Below are 25,073 nucleotides of genomic sequence, written 5' to 3'. Positions count from 1 at the left end.
ACATAGAGATAAAGATGACTTTATTGTTGCTATACTTCGGCATCGTACTCTCTAGTTAGCTAACTTAAACTAATGCAGTTATATTAGCAGCAACCAGCCAACCTGGTGATGTCACTCTCGCTACTAGCACATAATAGTGCTATACTTCCTCTACAAACTTTAAGCACTTTTTTCTTAAATCCAGCTTCAAAGTGTGAGTGTCTCAGTGCTGAATTTGACAGCTGATCACAACAATTTCTATGCTGATCCCAGGAAATTTAGTGTGGTGATCAGTCAATAATCTGATAAGGTCTAATTTGTTCAGTTTGCTGATTACCCTCGTCATGGACCCTGGGTCAGAGTTGTTGTTCTGGACTTATTTTTGAAAGTGTAAGATAATGATGTCTGGTTCCTGAATATGTTATTTTCTAGACTTTCATGAGTTTTGTGTTTTAGCTTAGGTTGACTGTCTCTCACACAAAATCACCATCGAAACACAGCACACATCCCGCCAATGATTCAATTCCTCATAAACCACTGAATCAGGAAGTTTTGGACATCACTGATCACTTGACTGTTCAGACGAACCAACCCTCGGCAGTGTTTCTGAAGCAGTGTGTTGATTTTTTTGACACATGCACCTGAGCTTCAAATGGGCCATCACTAATTTAAATTGTCTTTTTAAAGAGTTCCTGAATTATTTTATAGTTAAAAATGTAGAACAAAAATATTGTTAAAGCACAAATAGGCTTTGATTTCGTCACCATTATCCACACAGGATTATTCAGACTGGTAAGAAAATAAATCCACACTACGTACCAGATATCAAAGAATATCTTTATTATCTCAAGGCTAATTTATAAATAGAAACATTGCCCTATATTCACAACAACATAAATAACACAAGAATACACAAATTAAAAAAGATAAACATGTCTCTTATGTAACAACTCTGAAAGCTAAATCTGAAGCTTAAAATAAGAAAAGGAAACAGTGACATGAATTTACATTAACAACAAACATTTCAGAAAGTTATTCAAATTTCACTTTGACCAGTAAAAGCTTCCAGAAACCAGAGATTACAACTTGTAAATATACAGATAAAGATCATCCAAGTCTACTTTTCTGAAGTTGCAAGCAATCGGTTTTTCCCATCTCTACAGTGTACAAGTGTTAGTTTGTCTTTTTCTCAAACATGGTTTTAGCAATCTGAGAAAGACAGCGTCCAAACTCACACAGGACCATGTGCTCAGCCTGGGCAGGGCTCTGAGTGTCTCTCTCAGCCATCTCAGCCTGAGCAAAAAGACAGTCACCTACACCCTCTAGTACAGCTGGGGTTATCACCGATACAGGCCACCTGAGCACACAAACAAACATTCACAGACATGAGTACTCTGGTATCTTTTTTTAATAAGATAAATAAATAAATAAATGGGCTTGTTAATTCAAGAAATATTTAAAAAAAAACTCCATAAATACCTCTAATTGTAAGTAGATGAGTACCACTTTCATAGAATTAGTGCGATCAACAACTTAAACAGAGTTGTTTAGGTTGTTGATCTGTTTGTTAACATAAAGTTTTCTGCTCCAGCAGTAGTGTGAGAGAACATATTTAAGTGCTTGATATCTAACATTCACACTCAAATGGATAATGAGTACCTTGTGGTTAGTATCTTGCCTAAGCTTATTTGGCATATAGTCTGGAGCAGGCGGGGATCGAACACCAACCTTCTGATTATTAGATCGGAGGACAGAAGGAGATAGATCAAAAGCTCCACTATTGAAAAGAGCCAGAGTTTAACCCTAATTAGTAATGATTAAATGCACAAATAATATATATATACACACATAGAGAAAAGAGGTGAAAAGAGGTGAGTGGAGAAGAAACAGTGCATCATAGGAATCCCTCAGCAGCCTACACCTATTGGAGCATAACAAAGGGAGGATTCAGGGTCACCTGATCCAGTCACAACTATATGCTTAAGCAAAAAGCAAAGTTTTAAGCCTAATTTAAGCAGGACCAGGCTGAGCGGCAGACCAAAGTGCTGGAAAATCTGGTTGCTCTGCCGCTACTCCCCCTTGGCACCAGTGATGATGCTCTGCAGGATGTGGGTAGGGGAACACCCCAAAGCCTCTTCTGGATGGTTTTCAGGCCGCAGTAGAGGCCGTTGGCCTGAGCAGGGCGTGGACGTGCAGCGATGGTGCGTGTAGTGTCAGCTGGTTAACCAGCCGGCCATTCAAAAAGCGCTTTGTGCCTGTTACCTTTAATGGAGGTCCTATTTGTGCATATTGGCATGGACCTCATTGGGCCATTTCACTGGGGTGCACTCAGATACCGCTTTGTATTAGTTCTGGTGAATATGCAACACGATATCCCGAAGCAGTGTTGAACCTAAGAGCAAAGCTACACATGTTGGTGAGGTTATCACATGAGAATTTGCTCCAGGTTCAGGAACGTCGCCAACACTAAGCCCAAATGTAGCAACTTATTAGCATTAAACAATATTCAAAATACGTTATTCCCCCATATAAAATGACAATTTAACTTTACCTCTTTAGTGAACATCCTTGGTTCTCATGTGGCTAAGCGTCCTGTGTTATTGATTACTAGACTAATTGCTAAACTCTGATGAAAAGGCATGGTGATGCAGCATGGTACAACACCTGTGTTTGCAACAACTGACACCAACTGCTGTCTGGTCTCTGAGAAATGCATAAGGTGTCTCTGGTGTTGATGCTTTGATACACTGATACTGGCCATAGTGAAAAGAGTGTTACTTCCAATTTGTTCACACACTAACCGTAAAAGACACCTATGTATCTCTGTGTTGACACAATGACACTATTTCACACCCTGGTTTGAGATTATGTTTGCCTAATCATACCAATTCTGTATGATTTTCTTGTGTGGGCTTATCAAAAAGAAATACTTTCATGACTCACTTGTCCTTCGCATTGACAATCTTGTCTTTGGAGCCAGTTTGTGGGCCTGCGTCATAGTTCCTACAGCCAACACACTTACAGCCGGAAGTACACATGATGTTGGCCTAAACACAAATCAAACAAATATAGGTGAATTTTTTAACAGCTGATTCATGATCACTGGTATTCGTACTTATGCTTCAAAGGTAATGTAATTCTTAGCCAAATATCTGCAAAGACCCAAACTGACATTAATACAACCAGCATAATATCATTAAAATAATATAGTCAGTTGTGGGGGCTGCCAAAACAGGTACATGGAATGTCAATGGTGGTGAAGAAGTCTGATAGCGGTAGTGCAAGGTTCAGAGGTAGTGGCTGGATCAAGCTCACCTCAGCACAGCTTAGGTCAGGGGTCACACCAACCTTTTTGAAAGTGAGAGCTACTTCTTGGGTACTGATTAATATGAAGGGCTACCAGTTTGTCACACACTTCTCAAATACCAAATTTCCTCAATTTAACTTAATTATGTGTTATCGTGGTAAGTGAAAATGTTGTAGAAGTGATCACTTGAAAATGTAAATACTTGCAGAGATTTATAGAAATAAAGCGTTGCATATTGATATTTATCTGTTTCCTACCTGGTTTCCTACTTGCATTCTTTATAATTATGGTGAAAAATAATTAGTGTCTTTACATAGATGAATATCATTAATTATTAATTACAACAATTTTTAACAAATCATGCACTGTGACATACATTATTTTTGTATGTATGTAACATACAAAAATCAACTTTCAAATTTTACAGAACTTATTGGCAGCATTTTAAAGCAAATTGTGACATGTTACACTTAACAAACACATTTGTTTTTCAATAATTAAATTCAACTTTGACATGACACTGTAATGTTGCCACTGAGAACATCTAATATGGCTTTCTTTGTCTGTTAGTGGGAAACCTGGCATTGCATGCTGTTCACCAGTGTGTTTGTTCTTGATGAAGTTCATGTCAGAAAAGGCTGATTCACAAAGATAGGTTGAACCAAACAGGCTGGCAACCTTCATAGCTGCTGTGCAAACACCACTGTACTTTTCTGTGTCAACAAGGCACCAAAAGTTTGGTGCACCCTGATAGGCTTTGAGGTGGACGTCATTTTGCAATGTTACAATTTCGATTTCCACCTGTCCAGCATCCAAGCTGAACATTGAACTTAGTTGCTCAGCAATGCATGTTGTGTCCACATTCATGAAAGGATTGGAAACGAATGAGACACATGGCTCAAGCTGATCAAGGTCACAAAACCTGTTCTCAAACTCTTGACCAAGTCAGTTTATGACTTGAGTGTACTTTTCTGCAACTTTGTCAAAAGTCTCAGATGCAGAAGCATTGTCTTTCAGCACCATCTGCACAGAGGGAAAGTGCAGCACCTTTTTTCTCTGTAAATGCACAGAGAAGATGCTCATCTGGTCTTTTTTTTTTTTTTTTTTTTTTGCTGCCTGTCCCGTTTGGCTCTTTTGCCCTCAGAATTGTTGTCTAAAGGCAAAGAAAGATGCCCAACGGATTTACTTTACCAAATTGACCATCCCAGCCTTGCCGTAATGGTCCATTTGATTCGCCTTTTATTGTTTATTTTATTTTCACTTACTGAATACGGGACAGACTTGACTGGGGGAAAGAAGGGGAGAAAGAAAGAGGGGAAGAGAAACAGCTGAGAAGAGGGACGGGGGAGAGGGGCAAAAGACAAAAACCAACAGAACGGGCAGAGAAAAAAAATGCACATATCAATCACCTGGGTCACCTGCTGAGAAAGAAAAAAGAAAGCAAGCAGAAGAGAACAAGAGTAATAGAATAAACAACATCACAATGATATATGGGAATATGACAGTAAATACTAAATATTAAACATTATTGTGCAGCACATAAGATCAACAGAACACAGTGTGCTTTGAGGTAGGAGCCAAAAAGGGTGTAGTTTGTGGGTGTGATCACCCGTGTGTACACCTGTGAGCATGGACGCGCTTGTTTTTTGTTTTTTAAAAGGTTCCTTCATGTAATAATCTGCTAGAGGGTGTGGGGGGGCCACAGCCCCGTCCTTCAGGGCATGAAGCAGGTATGGAGGAGATCAAAACTCCAGACATCCAGAGGCCCCCAGAACACAAGAGACCAAGGAAGACCAACAGAGGGGCAGCTGCGCCACTGTCCCAGAAAGAGCTGAGGAGAGTCCCAGATGAGGGCTCACCCAGCAGCCGCGGAGCAGAAGCCAGGGGGAGTTGCAGTGACGCGCCCGTGAGCTCCGCCGGCAGCCAGCCGCGCCTGAGTGACCGAGCCCCAGGCCGAGAGGCCGGGGGCACCCCACCTCCGAAGTGGCCCGAGCGAGCCCCAGGCTCCAGGCCCTGATAAGCGGCCGCCAAGGAGTGAGCCGGTGTGTACCTGGACGCCCACCCCCGGACACAAAGAACCACCAACGCACCGATGTCCGAGGGGGACCGCCACTGGCAGGGGAAGTGGTGGTAGGGGGAGATAGGCCTCCAAACCTTGGAGGGCCTGAGATGTCCCCAGAGAGGTGGCGCCTGACACCCAACCTGACATATAGACACAGACATACAGGCACACACAGATACAAACATCCATTCCCACCCTCATGCTCTCATATGCACTTACTCCAACTCAACCAACGTGGAGACAGACATAAAGAGACGTTGTACACACGATCACACTCCCCAAGCGTACTCTACAAACCGGGTCTAGGTGCCCTTGCCCCTGGAGGGGGGAACTGCACCCAGACCCAGGTGGTGTTACCCTTTTCCCTACGGTGGGGGGAGGCAGACCGCCCCGACTCTGCAGCAGGAGGAAGGCCCCACACTCCAGACCGCAGTCGGACGGCCAACTCCTCCTCCTAGCCCCCCCGCTCCAGCAGGTCGCAGAGAATGGGGGTGGGAGAAGACTCCAAACCTCCCTCCACCCGCTCATTGTAGTGTTGATGCATGTGTGTTCTAAGGTGCATTTAAAACCCAGGAGGGCTTGGAGCTACCTGCCAGAGAGCAGCAGGTAAGCACATGGTCCCTCCTGCTAGCCCTCAATGTCTACGTGTATTTAAAATTGAGAGGTGGGCAACGATGCCAGGGGTGGGGTGTACACCCTGATGGTACTTTGGACTCCGTGTATCGTGCCCACCCCCAAGATCCTATATGTATGTGTAATGAGAGTGTGAGTAATGTGAATGTCTAAGTTGTGGGATAAAATTGAGGCAGAGGCAGCCAGAAGGGGACAGGGGGGGGGGGGGGGGGGTAGCCTCCTCTGCACCCTGGTGACATACCCCTACTCCAAGGTCCTGCATGTGTGGGTGGTTGTGGTGGAGCGGGAAGAGGGAGGCAGCTGGAGATGGGGAGGGAAGGAAGGGAGGGGCAAGTGACCCTTCCCTAGGGCCAGCTCCCCCGCTGACCCCAGTAGGCACCCCCATACTCCGCGACCCGCCAGGGAAAGGGGGCCCAGGCCCATCCAGACCGGGGCCCAGCGCAGCAGCGCCTCCCGGCCCCACAGAGCCCGGGACAGTCCTCCCAACTCCACCACAGAGAAAATTGCACCCACCCCACCATCCACTCATCTTCCAGACTACATAAGACAATAAACACCCAGGCTGAGATCTTCCTCCACCTCTCCTGTATCTCCCCCTCCTGCAGAGGGAGCTCCTAAAGAAAGGAAAGCTCCTGCAAGATGTGACAATCTCCCCCACCAGTTGAAGAGCCCCCCAGGTGGCTCGATGCACCGGCGGCACCCCGCTCCAGGGCTGGGCCCCCATGCACCCACCCGCCCACAACCCCGGCAACACACCAACCAGGACCCAAGCCCCCGAGGCCCGGTCCGGGTCCCAGCCCAGAGACGGAGCGCCCCCAGAACCTCACGCCCATCCCGGACCCACCCAGGGGCAGCCAGGCTACCAGGTCAGTAACCCACGTCCGTCAGCACAGACCCTCCCCTAGCCCCGCTGCACGCAGCCGCGAGGAAACAGTCACCTGAGAGCCAACAGAGCCCCTAACCGGACATGACTGCTACCCCGGGTTGAGCCCCCCAAGGAAAATGCCTTGGTCTTTAAATCAATTTAAAGCACTTATCATAAATAAAAATAGATGCAGCTTACTGGTAAGTTGTTATGGCGAGCTATTTTTAGAACAGGCCCGCGGGCGACTCATGTGGTCCTTGCGGGCAACCTGGTGCCCGCGGGCACCGTGTTGGTGATCCCTGGCTTAGGTTCTAGAACCTGTCTTGACTCAGTTGTCCAGGGGGTGGGGGGCTTCGAGACTGTGATTATCGATCTGAATATGAATGGTGTTTTGTTATTGGACTCCTGTAGTAATCACAGCTTTTTCCATAACCTACACAACATTCAGGCATATGCGTATTCATGAGTGCACTTGGCACCGGGACACCCTAGGTCACAGGCCAGCGACTGATTTTGTAATTATATCATCACATCTGCAGATGTAGATATATCTTAGATTGTATGGTGAAGAAGTACTTAGGCGGCAGCGTAGAGTAGCGATTAGCAATGTTATCTCACGGAAAGAAGGGTGCTCAAACCGTACCTGGTCTTGTGTGTGGAATTCACATGTTCTCCCTGTGACTGTGTGGTACTGCAACTTCCTCCCACAGACCAAAGAAATGCATGTTGTGTAAAATACTTATTCTAAAGTGGCTGTATATGTGAGCTAGATAAAGTGTACGGAATAAAGTACTGTAGGAATACCACCACTTCCCCTGCCGGTGGCGGACTCCCTCAGGTGTCGGCGCGTTGGTGGTTCTTTGTGTCTGGGGGTGGGCGTCCAGGTACACACCGGCTCACTCCTTGGCGGCCGCTTATCGGGGCCTGGAGCCTGGGGCTCGCTCGGGCCCCTTCGGGGGTGGGGTGCCCCCGGCCTCTCGGCCTGGGGCTCGGTCACTCAGGCACAGCTGGCGGCCGGCGGAGCTCACGGGCGCGTCACTGCAACTCCCCCTGGCTTCTGCTCCGCGGCTGCTGAGTGAACCCTCATCTGGGACTCTCCTCAGCTCTTACTGGAACAGTGGCGCGGCTGCCCCTCTGTTGGTCTTCCATGGTTTCTTGTGTTCTGGGGGCCTCTGGATGTCTGGAGTTTTGATCTCCTCCATACCTGCTTCACACCCTGGAGGACGGGGCTGTGGCCCCCCCCACACTCCCTAGCAGATCGTTACATGGAGAAACCTTTGGAATACAAGCGCGCTGATCCACACAGGTATGCACACGGGTGTTCACTGCTCGTAGACCCAAATTACACCTTTCTTGGCTGCTACCTCGAAGCACATCTGTCCTGCGTGCTGCACAACAACATTGAATATTTAGTATTTACTGCTGTTTACACTTAGCTAGATTAATGCGATGGTGTTGTGTTTAGTATGTTGCTTTGTTTCTTTTTTGTCTTTTTTTGCTTGTTTTCTATTCTTCTCTCAACAGGTGATCCAGGAGATTTTTATTTTTTTTCTCCCCCCCTTTCTCACTGTCCCTCTCCCCTTCTGTTTTTCCTTTCCTTCCTCTTTCTTTTTCCCTTTCCTATCTCTCACTCATGTCTGTCCCGTCTGTAACATCTGTAAATAAAATATAATAAATAATAAAAACAAAGATCGACCAAATGGACCAATACGGCAATGCCACGATGATCCATTTGGCAAAGTAAATCCATTGGGTATCCTTGTTGGTCTTCAGACAACAATTCTGATGGCTAAAGAACCAAATGGGACAGGCGGAAAAAAAAAAAAAAAAAAAAAAAAAAAAAGGAATATATGGTTAAACAATATTGTTAGGGTGCCTGGGTCGTCGACCCAGTGTTTTGTGTTTTTGGTTCTTTGATTTTGTTTGTTTCATTATAGTCTAGCTTTGCCTTATGGGTTATACGATTATTCTTAGTTTAGGTTCTCTGTGTGGGTTTTGTTAGAGTTGTAGTGTTCTGGTTTTCTGTCTGTGATCCATAGTTGCTGTCTCCCCTGTCTGCTTTATCCCCGTGTCAAGTCTGCGTCTCTGTGTTATGTTTCCTGTTTTACTTTGAAAGTCCGTGCCTCATGTTAATGCGTCTGGTTTCGCTTCCTTTGTCTCGTTAGGCCTGATTTGCCCCAGCTGTGTTTCCCTCCTGTCTCTCATTCCCTGATTGCTCCCTCTGTGTATATAAGCCCTGTGTTCTCATCTGTTCGTGTTGTGATTGACCCTCATCTTGCTGTGTGGCCCGCCCGTGTTACTGTTATTTTCAGTTTAGTATTTGTATTCTCTGTTTTGCTAGTTCTGTGTTTGCCATCTAGCAATAAATCTGAGTTTGAGTTTACTTTCTGCCTCTGAGTGTCTGCGCATTGGGTTCTCGTTACCACCACTCCTGCCTGCACACAGCCTTCATATGACAAATATACACTATGGGGTCCTTAAGTTTTTGGATAATTACTCATTTTTTGTAATTTTGGCTCTTTACACTATCGCAGTGAGTTTTAAATCACATCAAGATTTTAATTCAAATAGTTTCACAAAAGTACTGTGTGAATTGCTTAATAATTAGAGCCATGTTTTTTCATAGTCTCCATTTTCAGGCGTAATTGGATAATTGCCTGACAGGCAATTTCAAGGCCAGGTGAGGCTCTGTTTCCTTCTCATTTCCAGGTTAGGTAGATAAACGATCTGCAGTTGGTTCAGAGAGATAAGCTAGCTTTTTATTGGAATATAAGGAAGTGTCTGAAATTGAGAGCAAAAACTTTAGGAGGCCAATGTGGTATATTCTAAGACTGAATGCTGAAGCATATCACATCATTTGTCAAACATGGCGGAGGTGATGTCATGGTATGTCCACATGTGGCTGCAAGTGGAACTGGGTCATTAGTGTTTATTGACTGAACTGTTAAAGACGAATGCAATAGATTAAATACGTCTGCAATACAATCACATTGAGATTGTTTGATTCAAAATCCACTGTGTTGGTGGGGCAAAATGACCACAAAAAAAAAGTCCAGTAATTTCTCCTGTGCCCACACTGAGGATATATGGCAACCGGAGACCACAGAAAATGAATGACATTTCATGACTTCTGGTAAGAATGATCAAAATAACTGAAGGCGAGGAGATGGTGGGCAGGACCTGAGAGAGATTTTTCTCTATTTCCAGGCAAGTTAGTGAAGGGACTACCAGTGAGAGTGAAAAATACCACTGACTGACATGACACATGACATGGTAGTAAGTACAGTGCACATGCAGATTTATGGATAACTGTGCTGGTAGGTATGTCAAACTAAGCCATCCACTAGAAGAATCATGTGCCTTGTGTATGTGACTTTGACTCAAGCAGATATACCCTCTCACCAACATGAAAGATTGAAAAAGGTACCTCCACATTTAAACACGCAACTTGTTTTATGATTATGGGACCATTACAATGGTACTCTTTATGTATGTGTGTACCTCATAGCATTCACAGTAGCGCTTAAGGCAGCCAGAGCGTTTACAGTTGCAGCCTTTGTTGTGCCAACCTCTGACTGCTCCTGACTTCACACCAGCAATTTTTGGCCTGAAGGCATCTGGGTTATGACCTAAACACCACTACATAATGACAATATGGGTATCTTATGGTTAGAATAAGAAAGAAGCACAAGCTAAGCAAAATATACACATACATACATACACACACACACACACACACACACACCATCTACATACTGCAATTTCCAGGTGGAAACAACACAGTTTATAAAATTGTATTTTTGGAGGTGCACACCATATGCACATTGGTTGTACTGATACTACTTTTTGTGGATGAGGCTCCCGGTCTTGGAAATATGCTTTAAGCACTTTGACGACTTTTCAAAAATGGTTAGATTGCTTGATAAGAATATCAATACGTAAGAAGAAATGTTCCATCCAAGAAAGTGTTAAACTAAGTCTCAACTTGGGTTCAGATCTGCCAATTTTAATACCAGTCAATCCATCTGGCATCTCATTGACATATACAGTATACGTACAGATTTTTCATTATTTTCTTAGATGTTAAAACTAACTCACACAAACATTAATGGGGTTTTTGACTTGACCATGTTTTCAAAAAGCACTGCCAACCTTAATCGCCTTGAGACGCTTCATTTCATGCTCTGCATTGTTGTGGCAGTTAGAACAGTCACAGTTGCTGCACATCACTCCATTGGAAAAACACTCACAGTAGCTTAAAGAGAAACACAGAAATACACATCAAACAACAATTACCTTTAAAATGTAATTTGTAAGTGTCTGTTAGTAACATTACACAGTCAACTGGAGGGAAAACTTCATGCAAATCCAAACATTTTAAGGTGAAGACTTGGTTTAAGGTTAGGAGAGAATGCTCAGTTATGATGTAATGACACAAATTTCAAAGCATAGTTTCACCTTAAGTTACAGTCATGTTGGAGACCCTTGGGCCTAATCTGTGTGGCCATGTCCAGGCGTTTTACATGTGGTGCCAGCCAAAAGAAAGAATTTAAATTCTGGGTTTTCCCTCCCGTGTCCCTGCTCTTTGTTCTAGTCATTTTTTTCAGGAGCAAACATATTTTATCCTCAGGTTTTTCAACTTTTTTGTACGTTCCCGCAAATCTATCCCGATAGAAATTTGCGAGTTTTTATATTGTATTATGTGCAGGTAAAAATACCTTTGCCGGCCCACAGAGAGTAGATGTGGGTGAACTACTCCCGTGTGTGTACAGTTTCCTCTGGACAAGCCCCACTATAGCCTTTCTCATAGAAAACCCAGTTTTGCGCTTTGATACACCCACTTGAAACCTGTGTTGGATAAGTAAATTAAGCCAAACTAAATTAAGAGATGCTCTGCCCACCCTACCCACAGAGCCCCATGGTTTACCCACAAATACCCACTGTGGGCTTGCACAGGCATGTAGAGTATACAGCAAATTTTTCACCAAAAGTGATCAATTTCAGTGAATGCTGATTAGGCTTTATTTGCGTTGCCCCATGTGAATTAGTGTCAGTTCGCCTCACTGCATAGACTTTGTATGTAATCACATGATGCAAATGTCCTTTACATTTGTTGTAAAAGCACAATGAGCCTGTAATAAATTACCATCAAGCACATCTTATCGGTGACTCCCACCCAACCCCTTGAGAGTGACTTGATTTATTTTTCATATCTTTGGCAGGCCATATTTAATGAATCCATGCATAATACTTAATATTACAAATTCAATACTTAAAATAATCTCATACTATGAAAATTGCCATCAGCCCTCTTAACTCTTAAAGCCACATGAACAACATTTTAGTGTTAAATTTTAGTTATTGGTTAATCTTCTAGTGTTTAGTGACATTGTTTTGAAGTAGAAAAGCAATAGTATGATGTCTACTCACAGTTTGAGGCATTGTGATCTGGTACAATGGCAGGGCTTCCTGGACTTTGAGTCACAAAACATGCCAACATTTCTATAAGGGTAAAAATTAAGAATTTATTCCCATTAAATAATATACATATACTATTGGTAAAAATAAAAAACAACAAAAAACAAAACATAACAAGGAATTCAAGGATTTTTTTTAAAATGTATGACAGTGTGCACACACACATAGACGCACACACAAGCTTTATGTAAATGAAGCACAGACAAATCTAAGCTGAAGCCAGGGAGGCATATATAATTCTAGTGTGTCATTAGTCGGCTAATTAACACTAATAAGTACACCATCAGTGAAAAGTTTGGACACACCTTCTCATTTAATGCCAAAAAGTTTATTCTGTCCATCAGCTGACCCAACCTGGTTCACTGGGGAAACCTGCAGTCAGCTGAGACTGAAAAAGTCACTCGGATGAGTGACAAAAAGTTTCTCCCACTGAAAACGCTACGTGCAGATGAACAGAATCAACCTTTTTGGGATTTCCTTACCTGAATGATTAAGCATACATCACCTTCTCATTTAATGTTTTTTCTTTTTTTGTGACCATTTACATTGTAGATTCACACTGAAGGCATCAAAACTAAGAATGAACCCATATGGAGTTTGTGAGTAAACAAAATAGTTTGAAATAACTCAAAACATACTTTACATGTTTTGGCCACCCTTTGCTTTGATTACTGCTTTGCACACTCTTGGCATTCTCTTGATGAGCTTCGTGAGGTCATCACTTGAAATGGTTTTCCAACAGTCTTGAAGGAGTTCCCTGAGACGCTGCGCACTTGTCGGCCCTTTTGCCTTCACTCTGCGGTCCATCTCATCCCAAACCATCTTGATTGGTTTTAGGTCAGGTGACTGTGGAGGCCAGGCCATCTGGCGCAGCACTCCATCACTCTCCTTCTTGGTCAAATAGCCCTTACTCAGCTAGGCTTGTTTGGGGTCCCTGTCCTGTTCAAAAATAAAAGATAGTCCAACATCATGTCGCTGCAGGATGGTGTGCTGGCCACGCTGGTTCAGTGTGCCTTCAATTTTGAATAAATCCCCACCAGTGTCACCAAAGTACACCCACACCATCACACCTCTTCCTCCATGTTTCACAGTGGGAACCATGCATCGCACAAAGACATGGCAGGTGGAACCAAAGATCTCAAATTTAGACTCATCAGACCAAAGCACAGATTTCCACTGGTCTAATGTCCATTCCTTGTGTTTCTGGGCCCAAACAAATCTCTTCTGCTTGTTGCTTTTCCTTAGTAGTGGTTTCTTAGCAGCTATTTGACCATAAAGGGCTGATTTGTGCAGTCTCCTCTGAAGAGTGGATGTAGAGATGAGTCTGCTCCTGGAACTCTGTGTGGCATTTATCTGGGCTCTAATCTGAGATGCAGTTAACATGCGATTTCTGAGGTTGGTAACAGATGAATTTATCCTCAGCAGCACAGGTGACTCTTGGCCTTGTGAGTCATGTGAGCCATTTTCGTGTACAGTTTGATGGTTTTTGTGACTGCAATTGGGGACACACAGTTTGCATAATTTTCTGGAATGACTGACCCTCAGTTCTTAAAGTAATGATGGACTGTCGTTTCTATTTACTTTGCAGATAGTTTCATGCCATAATATGAATTCAGCTGACAGTTAGGGCTGTCAGCTGTGTACCAATCTGACTTCTGCACAACACAACTGATAGTCCCAACCCCATTAAGAAGGCAAGACATTCCACAAATGAACGCTGACAAGGCACACCTGTGTCGTGAAAACCATTTCAGGTGACTACATCATGAAGCTCATTGGGAGAAGGCCAAGGGTTTGCAGTGCTCTCAACTAAGCAAAGGGTGGCTACTTTCAGGAATCTAACATATAAAACATATTTAGAGTTATTTATCAATGTTTTCTTCGCTGCATAATTCCATGAGGCATGTTGTATAAATGCTGTCTGTTAGATTTTTCCTCTCTCCTAGTCTTCACACTCACTTACACAGTATTTTAACAGAGCAAATTTACACTAAATTTGCTCTGCTGTTTATATTTTTCTTTTCCAGCTGTAAATAAACAGAATGACAATGAAATGTGAACCTGGCCTATTAACTAAAGGGTAAACTGCTAATATGCTCAAGCCATTAACCCGAGTGCTCAATGAGAAAGGTAGAAGCCACAGTGTCTCATTCAGGTCTGTGCTGTTGTGTATTCTAGGGAATGAGCCTCACGGCTTCCTCTTGGCTAATTATCAGACATTCAAATCTTTTCTCTGAAATGGGTGGTACTAGCAGCCTTTCAAGTTAGATTTACAGTTTACAGATTCTACAACATATGTGCATTATTGGACCTTTAAGACAACAGCAGTTACTGTTGATTTTTTCCCCCTACTTGGTCAGTATATTAAGCACAATGCTCACACTTTGGTTTCAGTTTCACAGTCCTAACCTTGTGGGAAGCTGCTTTTTGAATGTCTGATCTTGAGCCTCGTATAGTGGACCAGCTGTCTGGTGGTACAGGGGAAATAAAAAAAAAAAAAGAAAAAAGACTTAATACATGACTGATGAAATATTAGAAATTCAGTTAAACTGATCATTCAAAATGGGAAAAAATAATTTCTAAGTAATTCCTACCTGACTGGAAGTCCCCAGTACAGTCACTTCTGATAAACACAAAAGGAAAATCACCATCTACAGAAATCCCAATTTAATCAACAACTGTAAAGTGCCATAGCTGATTTTTAAAAATTAAAATCAGCTATGGCACTTATCGGTTACAACTGTGTTGCAAGAGACTATAGGAACATAAACTGAGCTTGCAACATCTGTAATAACTATTATGACATCTTTATGTTTAAAAATCACAATTTTCTACTTTTTCTTTTTCTATGTCCAGGTTTGTTGGTGAAAATGACTTAGTCCTATCTTCTTGCTGCAAGGAAAGGAAATTCAGCAAAAAAAATAAAAAAATAAAAAAATCCTGGTTTAAACTCTGGCAAGGGCCTTTCTGTGAGGAGCTTGCATATTTTCCCTGTAAATATATGGGTTTCCTGTGGGTACTGATGATTATAAATTGAGAAAAATTGTTTAAAGCATATAGAATGAAGCTATAATCTAAAGTGCTTTTAGTGGCCAGTAAGACCCTGAATGAGATCAGCACTTAAGAAAATGAATGGATGGATTGTTGAAAATGCTAATTTTTCTCGTGGCAATGTACAGGTGATCGTTAAATATACTATAAAAGTGATTATACTTCCACAGAACAGACCAGAGGTCATGGAAAAAATACAGCCACGGAATGAAAAAAGTGATATACATACAAAGACAATTGCCAGACATAATAAAATACTTATAAAATAAACATCCACGTATCTAGTCTTGTCTTTGGCTGCTCAATCTGAACACACAAGTGGTGCTCTGTTATTGGACTTCTGTGCAGACCATCAAAAAGGATGGAGTGCCCACTCTGGGTCAGATATGAGTTGGGAACCCAAATGGAGGAGTTTAAGCATCTCAGGGTCGTGTTCATGAAGGAACCCCAAAGGCTTTTTGATTAAATTTCTGGAGATGCATTAGTAGATGAAGACTGTAGTAAATTCTTAAAAATAAAATACAATAAAAATAAAATTGTGCGATGAGGAAGCAATCTCAAAATACCAGCTAGGCTGGAAGCTATCTAGGCTGGAACTTGTTTGAAAGCCAATATAAGATTAATATTAAAAATGCTAATAGCAGGTCACTATTTTCAGGAGGAGGTTAAAAAAAGAAGTCCTGTTAAAATGAGTCAGATAAAACCATAAATCAAGGTTTAAGACTTGCTCTTTTATGTGTCAGACTATCTTATGGCTGGCACAAACTAAACTTGAAGCAATATTATAACCTCTAGTACGTAAATTTACCATAACCTTTCCCTTGAGTTAGAGTGTCATTTCTTTGAGCTGATGCAGATTCCATGGTAAGAAGCACAGGTCCTTGCTGGTGTGGATTAACTAGCGCCAAGTGCTCACCTCCGTTGACCATACACACCATCTATAGGGTGATAAAATAATAAGAGCAAACAAAATTTCTTATTACTTCTATTTTAATTTAAAACTTCAGTTTACCATTATACATTAGACAAAACTTCAGAATGAATTCAGGCACAAAAAATTATTAGAAGCAACATGGCCAGAGAAAGCCATTAATATTGAGCTACTCCAAGTGACACAAAGTAGTTGAAGTTGAATTTTTCTCAGCAATAAGAGTGACTCCACACAGTATCCTCAGAGGGAAAGATACTGCTGCTTTACATGAAAGTGTAGAAAACGTAGTAAATGTAATTACAGGGCTACCTAGACATTCAGAGCCTGTAATGCTGCCAGCAACCACTCCTCAGCAAAAAGTGAAATGTGGGACAATGTGATGTGCAACAGCGAAATTGTTTCTTGTATGGACATCCTTTAACAATAGCGCTGGAGTAAATATAGTTTGCACAGGTGGTTGTCACAGGGGTAACCAAAAGCTTTGTTTTTCTTCTGATTTCCTGAGACAAATACATTTGATATAAATGCAATTAAGCCTGGCGGGGACATCTCTCCTCAATTGTATACTTACCTCATTTCCTTGTGTCAATAACTCTCACCAGTTCATCTTTAGCCAGCCTCAGTCTCACCCTGGATTCTCCACCACCATTCCCTCGCTTTGCTGTCACACCAATTAAATATTCATTGCTTAACCTACCTGTCCTCCTGCCGCCCGTCTCAAAGCTTCCTCAAACTCAGGTTGGAGAAACAAACTATAGTTCACCAGTCTGCTGCTCACTTGGCCCCCCAAACCTGAAACTACCGCACCTGCGAGTAAGCTATCACTTCAAGTCTTTCTCCAGCCTTCTGATGCTCGGTTCACTTTTCTGATCACTAATCTCTCTCTTCCTGTGTTACAGAACCACTCGCCCCCGTGAATCCCTGTTCCGAGCCCTAGTGTTGTTTCACGTAATTCTCGCCAGTAAACTGTCTCCTGCGTCTCCCAAGTCCCTGTGTCTTTTCAGGCGATTGTCGCTAGTTAACTGTCACCTACCTCTGTGCAAATAAAATCTATGAAATTGTTCACTGTCTCCGTGTGGTATCTGCACTTGGGTCCATATCTCGTACCAGCCTCTGGGCCTTGTGGCACAGCTAAATCAAGTAAATATTATTCTGATGTTTTTCAGTTCCTCACATCACAATAAGATTATTTATGAAATCATAACTTTAGTCTATATATCTTTAACTAAGCGATGCAAAATATTACTTTCATAATATGAGAAGTTTCCAAGTTAAAGGCCGTCAAATACATGGGAAATGGGTCATAATTATTTTTCTATCTATCCATCCATGCATCTTCTGCTTATCTGAGGCAGGGGCAGCAGCCTAAGCAGAGAAGCCCAGATCACCCTCTCCCCAGCCACCTCCTCCAGCTTGTCCGGGACAACACCAAAGAGGTGAGGAAGCTTTTTTGAAGGAACGTGCTCAAACAACAAAGGCGAGGGTGGCGAAAAACAGAACTGAATAAAACCTAAACTGAGAAAACTAAGCATAGAAAGCAAACCAGAAACAGAGATGCAGGGAGCGACGACCAGAGACGACGGAGGGAGATAAGCAGACGAACCAGCCATGCACACGAGAAAACACAGGGCTTAAATACACACAGGGCAATCAGGGAATGGGAAACAGGAGGGAGACACGGCTGGGAGTGATTGGACATAACGAGACAAGGGGAAGCGAAACTAGAACACTGACGGGAGACGCAGACCTACAACATAAAACAGGAACTCACACATGCAAAGACACAGACTAAAGCTACGTCCACACGTACCCGGGTATTTTTGAAAATGCAGATTTTTCTATGCGTTTGCACCTTTCGTCCACACGTAAACGCGTTTTTGGTCACTGAAAACGAAGATTTTTAAAAACTCCGGCCAGGGTGGATATTTTTGAAAACTCCGTTTTTGCATTTACGTGTGGACTAGAAAAACAGAGAAAATGCAGGTCAAAGGTGTGCACATTTTTTGACGTCACCCTGTGCGCCACGTTATTGTTTCGGTGAAATGAATTTCTATAATACTGTTAATTCTACTCTCTGCAGTGTTTAAATGCTTACATATACACACAGTTACTGTCCCTCCACACATACGACTCGGTTCTGCTTCTATGCCCCAGCTTTGTTTACTTTTTCCCACCGAGGCTTCTAGACTTCTGATTGGTCAACATTTCTGCACGGTTAGGAATATATCGCCACCTGTTGCTTTGGCATGTTCATAGCAGCGTTTTCCTTCATTTCTGCCTTTATGTGTGGACGGGATTATTTTTTAAAACGAAAACGGAAAATCTCCGTTTTCAAAAATACCCGTGTATGTGTGGACGTAGCCTCAGAAACACGGACTTTACCCAGAGGAAAACCACAGACAGAAATGACTAAACATTAACTGAGGAAGAACAGAACCAAACACCAAAATATATCACAACAATAGAAAACAGAAAACGCTGGGTCAAAGACATGACATGACAGTTTTTCAAGTGAAAATGAGCCACATACATCTATGCATTCATATTCTTTACACTTTAAACAGTTTATCTACCATGTCTATGGACTGTGAGAGGAAGCTCGAGTGCTCAGAGGAAGCACCACATGACATGGACAACATGCAAACTTCAAACAGAAAGAGATGTAAAGCCTGTTTGAAACAAGAGCCTTCTTACTGTGAGGTGAGGCTCCACCTAGCACTATTGTGTACACTGTTTTACTATTAAAGCTATGATACATTATGTGATACTGATGCTTAAAACTGGGTATAGAGGGGGAAAAAAATCATGCTCAGTATATTTGTTGCAGTTTTAACAGCACTTAAATGTGTTTCTGAGTCCTGAAAATTACATGAGGCAAATTCCTGTATTCAAAAACATTGTGCCTTAAAGTCTGCACTGTTTTTTTTATTATTATATTTAATACAGGCCTTGCAGTCTACTAGAAGTTCCACAGATAATTCAACAATACAAATACATAATTATCAGTGTGTTAATTACATGCAAATTGCTTGAATATTGTTTACAAAATAATCATATTAGCATAATAAATTCTGTGTGGCTATAGAGAGCTGACATCTGGTGATGTTCTTTTAGTTTACATACAAGAAGGCAGGGATAAAGTGTTTTCCCTGTAGGAACACTGTACATGGATGCAAAATGAAACTTGACCTGCTGAAATCTAGTCTTTCTTAGTGAATAGAGAGAAATTTGTTAAACTTACAGGGTGTGTGATGTGAGACATGGCTTCAGTCAATCCCTCCTGAAACTGTTGATGATCCATGGGAAAAGGCTTGTGTAACTCACCCTGAAAATACACAAATATACAAACGTCTTGCATTGTTTATAATTTGCTTTCAAGGAGCCAGAGTTTATTTTTTAAATGCACAACAGAACACTGTCAGTCAAGACTGGAATCCCCAGAGCCTGGGCCTCAAACAAAAAAAAAAAATTGAAGCAGCACGGCATCATCTTGACAGAGAATTGAACAAAAGACAGCCAACATCCAAAGAAGAATGCCCTTCGAGAAGCCTGGAGGAGAAAGCTTTCCTAACAGAGTTCAGGCTACATTATAGAAAAAAGATTCTCATACCAAATATTACATTTCAAGCTCATTAAAGCTCAAAAACTCTGGGTTGAAATGTTGAATGCGCTGAAATACATCGAATTATTTACCTGAAAGCCAAAGTGAAGAACTGTTGAAAGCTGAACTTCACACAGAAGAAGTTTCAAAGTTGAAAAGTAGCTGAACATCTTTAAAATGTACATTAGAAAAAGCTGACTAATGACAAATGAAAATGGAAAAAAATTGAAAATACAAATCTGATTAAATATTGAAAGCTCATCTTTAAATAACTTGAAAAGTTAAATTATGTATTTTACATTTCTAAACTCAAGAATCTCCAATGAAGAACCAGAATATTTGCAGAAAATCTGCTGTGTGTGTGTGTGCGCTTGCATGCGTTTGTGCACGTGTGTACCTGTGTGTGTTTGTGATTTGGATCTCAATACTGTGAATGCTTAATCAGCATTTACACAGAACATTGGAATGTCACCTTTGTGGTGGAGAAGAACCCTGAGCTTGTGCAACTTAAGAGGTACAGGCTACATACAGTGGAATATATACCCAAATATTGGTTAATAAAGTACTTCATATATTTCTTAACTCACAGTAAATCCTAGAAAATGGTTAATTGAACTAACCGGCATCATGCTGTAGAGACTGTGTTCATTGGTACACCAAGAAGCAGAAACTGAGTTGTGATGGCTGCCATCTGGTGGAGCAGGCACAGGGCTGAGGAAACAAGACACATTACTTTCCTTTCACAAAGGTCCAGACATAAAAAGCAAGGTTTAAATCTTCATACTTATCAGAGTCATTTTGAATAACACACCAGCAAAAAAATTGATTGTAGTTCAAAAGTAGTTAGTTACTTAATGTGTCTATAATGTGTAAAGCTTACCCACTGACAAGGTGGTACTGGCTCAACTGTGGCTCCAGGAAGCAGTCTGAATAAGTCAGCTGACACTGAGTCGACTGATATGGATCAATGAAAGAATCAATATGATACCTTAAGTTGAGAGGGTCCAACATTTCTGATTGGACAGTATGGTGATGAGGATTGGGAACTATCCCTGGCAAACTGATGTTTGAAGTAGGCCCAGACCAAATGGGGATCTCTATTGAGATTGGACAGACATTATTGAGTCTCTCAGAGCAGCAACCTTTTGAAGAAGAATCAGCAGTATCATCATGTTCCTCGTTGTACTGTGGCTGTAGCTCTGTCGCAGGGCTATTCATCCTGGCAGAATAGAAAGACCTGCTTTAATAAAACATCCATCAAATACATCAATAGTGAATTTTGGATTTTTAAAGCTGAAGATTCAGTTCAACTGCCAAGTTGGCTTTAATAATATATCTGAAGACAGTTAAACACTACATGTATATAGGCTCATTTACACCTTGAAGCCTTGCTTTTCAAAGGCCGACATACAAGTCACTGTCTGTGAAGCTGGATTTAAGAAATAAGCGCTTAAAGTTTTTAGAATATTTTAGAATATTTTTACTATAATTATGTATTTTATGTCAGTGCAGAACAACACCAGGTTGGGTGGTTAATTGGGGTTAAAAGACTTACATTAGTTTATGTTAGCTAACTAAGAACCAACTACAAGATGCATTTCCTGAAGAAAATGCAGTGTGAATGCTGATAGCAGAATGGTTTGAGCTGAATTTTTAATCATTGTTGAATATTTGGTGAAATAACTTTCAAATGAGCTGAAATACACTGAATCGTTCACCTAAAAGTCAAAGTGCAGAACTGTTGAAAGCTGAAGTTTACACAGAAGAAGCTCATATTCCTTAAATCACTTGAAGAGTGATAATATGTATTTTAAAATGTCTAAACCCAAGAATCTTAAAAGAAAAAACAGAATATCTGCTGTGTGTGTAGATCAGTGACTTCTTGTCAAACAGGAAGTCAATAAAATAAGGCTTAAGTGATGGACAGCAGCCTCTTGCCAGAGGACTGTGTGACAAACTGTTTATGTGAGGGGTCGTCAGCATATTCTTAGCAGAGATGATGACGTGCTGTATTTGCAATTCTGCTTTTGTTGCTTCCTCAAGCTTGACTCAAGCTTGTCAGTTTGGTGAACCAAACAGATTCTCCTCACACAGTCCTAATTTATAAAGTGCTTTAGAAACCTGAACATTACAGCTAACAGGTTTGTGCTATATAAATAAATAAATAAATGAATAAATAAATAAATAAACTATAACTAACAGGTGGATTTTCCCATGTCAGTGGAGCTAGCCAGACAATAAAGATCCACTTACTGCTTAAGAGATACACAGAGAAGGTGGACAGCATGGCTGCAACTATTTGTCGACACTACAGGAAGCTATGGGGGCAATATTGCCTATATCATCTGCCAACACTGCACTCAATACTAACGAAGAACATAGCGCGAACAGCAAAACAGCACGATGGAAGAAAACGAAAGCAAGGATTTTATAAAAAAATGTGAAAGCATTTCACAAAAAACGTTAAATGTAAACTTCGAAAACTTGTTGTTTTGGACTGGAAAATAAAATCCTTTTTTTGTCAGAAGCCATTTTTAGTTTCGTATTTGCACATTATTTTTTGTTTAAATACTACTAGAATTTTAATTTGTATTACCTAATTTTTTTAAAACTTTTATTCTAATGGTCTTATTGAGAAATGCTAAAAATAAATTTATTGTCAAATTCATGTGTTTCCTGGGTCATTATTTTAAGGTTTTGTGAGACAGGACAACAGGGTGAGATTCACAGGTGGGCAGACTTGAACAGGTGAGGTACTGGTGCCTAAAAGAGGAGGCTGCCCACAGGAAGTATGGATAAAATGTACTGAAATAACTGATATTTATATAGCACTTTTCACAGAATAAGAACCACAACGTGCATCACAATAATGTCAAACAGATGTACATAAAACAACACAATCGATCATACAGCACAACTCTAGTTAAAAGCCAATCTAAATAAATTTGTCTTTAGGTGCTGTTTAAAAGAATAAACACAATCAAGGCAACGTAAACATGGAGGCAAAGCACTCCACAACCTGGGGGCCACTGCTCTAAAAGATCTATCTCCTCTGGTCTCAAAACGTGTTTGTAGGACCAACAGCCTTTGATTAGATGATCTCAGGTTGCGAGAAGGAGCATGGGGTTCTAAAAGATTGGAAATGTAAGCAGGAGCATCATGATTCAGAGCTTTAAAAGTCAGTACTATGATTTTCAAATTGTAAAATGCACTGGAAGCCAGTGAAATGAGAATAAAACTGGTGTAATGTGCTCTCTTTTTCGTGTCTTTGTTAAGAGCCTTGCAGCAGCATTCTGGACTGACTGGAGACGGTCAAGATTCTTTTTGCTCAAACAAAGAAATAAAATAAAATCGTCTCTTTTTGCTTTTCATCCGTAAATACTCTGCATACTCTTTCATGTGATTCAGTTTATTTTGAAAAGACTCAACAGCATCTTGAGCTTTATTGTGAAAGTTTTATATTGAAAATAAACAAGCGGACAGGGGATGGTTTTACTGTCGTTGTTGTTGCTAATGACAACGTATAAAAACAGGTGCTTGTCTGTCTGTAGTGTGGTTATATTAAATATAAGAGAAAGAGAGAACTTTAAGAAATTAAAATAGCCACTACAGTGACCATCAAAACGATGAAAAAATATTGCCGTAAACAGCTTATTTTGCGACACCACGAAACAAACTATAGCATAAAATGAAACATAGATGTTTTTATAAACAGAACAACGTTTAACTTTGTTCACGATTCTCCAGCAACAGTATTTCAGAATGACTGAAATTATTGTTCATTTTTACTGTACAACATTCATTACACAGTCACATATGATAATATATTGTCAAATTCAGCACAGTTCGTAGAGTAACCACCTGTTTACTGTCATAGTTCCTGTGTTTGTCTCGCTGCATTTGCTACATTTATCAAGACAGTCAAATTCTGTTTACTCAGCACTTAGAGTAACCACCTGTTTACTGTCACACCCCAACTCCGATGAGAGCTTCCACTATTTTGTAGCCTACTTTTTAAATTTATAATGTGTTCTGCGGTAAAATATCTGCGGTGTAAAGAGAATCCGTTTTATACATGAGAGGCCGTTGAGCTCATTCTACTTCAGCTGGTATCTCGAAATGTTAACTGGTTCATTAAAAGTCAGACGTTACGTTATTCCGATTAGCCTAGGTTAATGTATCCGTTAACCTAACGGTACTTATAATTAATCATTTTGACATCTTTACCTGAATATAAATCAGTTACACAATGCTAACTAATTTTTAAGTTTTAACCACACAATGTAGCTTATTGGTGACTTACACAAATAACTGTGAATACTTACCTTACTACAGCGGTTTCTTGGGTCTCCTAACCTAGCCTTTCAAGACAGCCAGAACACCGGACGTTACTACGGTTACAAACGCGGTTCTACATGTATACATTACGATCAGTTACACGTGTGTTCACCGTTTGGATTCAAGTGTGAAAAAGATTGTGGCCGTTACTGACAGACTGCTGCGCTCATAGCCTACTTCTAGGAGAAGAACTGCGGGCTTTATGAGCGATGCTGGTGTGCAACACATCTATTTACTGCCTCTTTTCTTTTATCACTCACAATTTTATTTTGCCCTCAAAGTGATTCCCGAAATTTATTCCAGTAACCGTTTCACAATAAAGGCTTTTTGAGGAACAGTGAAGGGCTTCTATTACCGCGAACGGCTACAGGGCTTTTAGTTTGAAACAGATACAGGAAGTGTTCGGCTTTTCATCGGTCGCTTAATGCACAGGTGGTCTTTAAAGTAATAATAATTAAAAATAAAAATAAAAGAATCGAAACAGAAATGGGCAGTTAGGTAAAGATGATGGAATATTTAATCGATAAGTGATTTTCCAGCTTCAACGCAGTGTTGTCACTGATGGAGATTTTACACCGGAAATTTAAATCCCTGACGGAGTCTCACCCATTTCAGTGAAGAAAATAAGAAAAATGAAGGAGACTGTCATCAATCTCCAGGCCCGTTGTATGAGAGATAACCTTGTCTTTTCAGGTATGTTGGAGAGGACTCAGAAGAAACTATTAAAAACTTCATCCAGACCCACCTAAAGCTTCCAGAGGACACCATGAAGAACATCAGCTTCGATATAGTCCATTGTCTCTGAACCAGGAGGCCTGGGGCCCGGAG

At 41.2% G+C, this 25,073-nt stretch overlaps 1 protein-coding gene across 1 annotated transcript; it reads right to left on the bottom strand.

Annotated features, from left to right (window-relative positions):
* Nucleotides 1-838: 838 nt before the first annotated feature.
* Nucleotides 839-24,485, bottom strand: tesmin (testis expressed metallothionein like protein). Its single transcript, XM_080875953.1, has 12 exons — nt 24,233-24,485; nt 20,788-21,126; nt 20,528-20,618; nt 19,548-19,631; nt 16,184-16,313; nt 14,919-14,947; nt 14,734-14,792; nt 12,277-12,348; nt 10,999-11,101; nt 10,348-10,485; nt 2,923-3,026; nt 839-1,336 (listed from the first exon to the last, which is right to left on the bottom strand). The coding sequence occupies exons 2-12, from the start codon at nt 21,123-21,125 to the stop codon at nt 1,153-1,155; spliced, it is 1,332 nt and encodes a 443-aa protein (XP_080732079.1). The 5' UTR covers nt 21,126; nt 24,233-24,485; the 3' UTR covers nt 839-1,152.
* Between the last annotated feature and the right edge of the window lie 588 nt (nt 24,486-25,073).

Source organism: Rhamphochromis sp. 'chilingali', assembly GCF_963969265.1.
Source record: "Rhamphochromis sp. 'chilingali' genome assembly, chromosome: 2".
Taxonomy (NCBI): domain Eukaryota; kingdom Metazoa; phylum Chordata; class Actinopteri; order Cichliformes; family Cichlidae; genus Rhamphochromis; species Rhamphochromis sp. 'chilingali'.
Note: the sequence above shows the minus strand (reverse complement) of the source record. Positions and strands in the feature narration are given on the sequence as shown.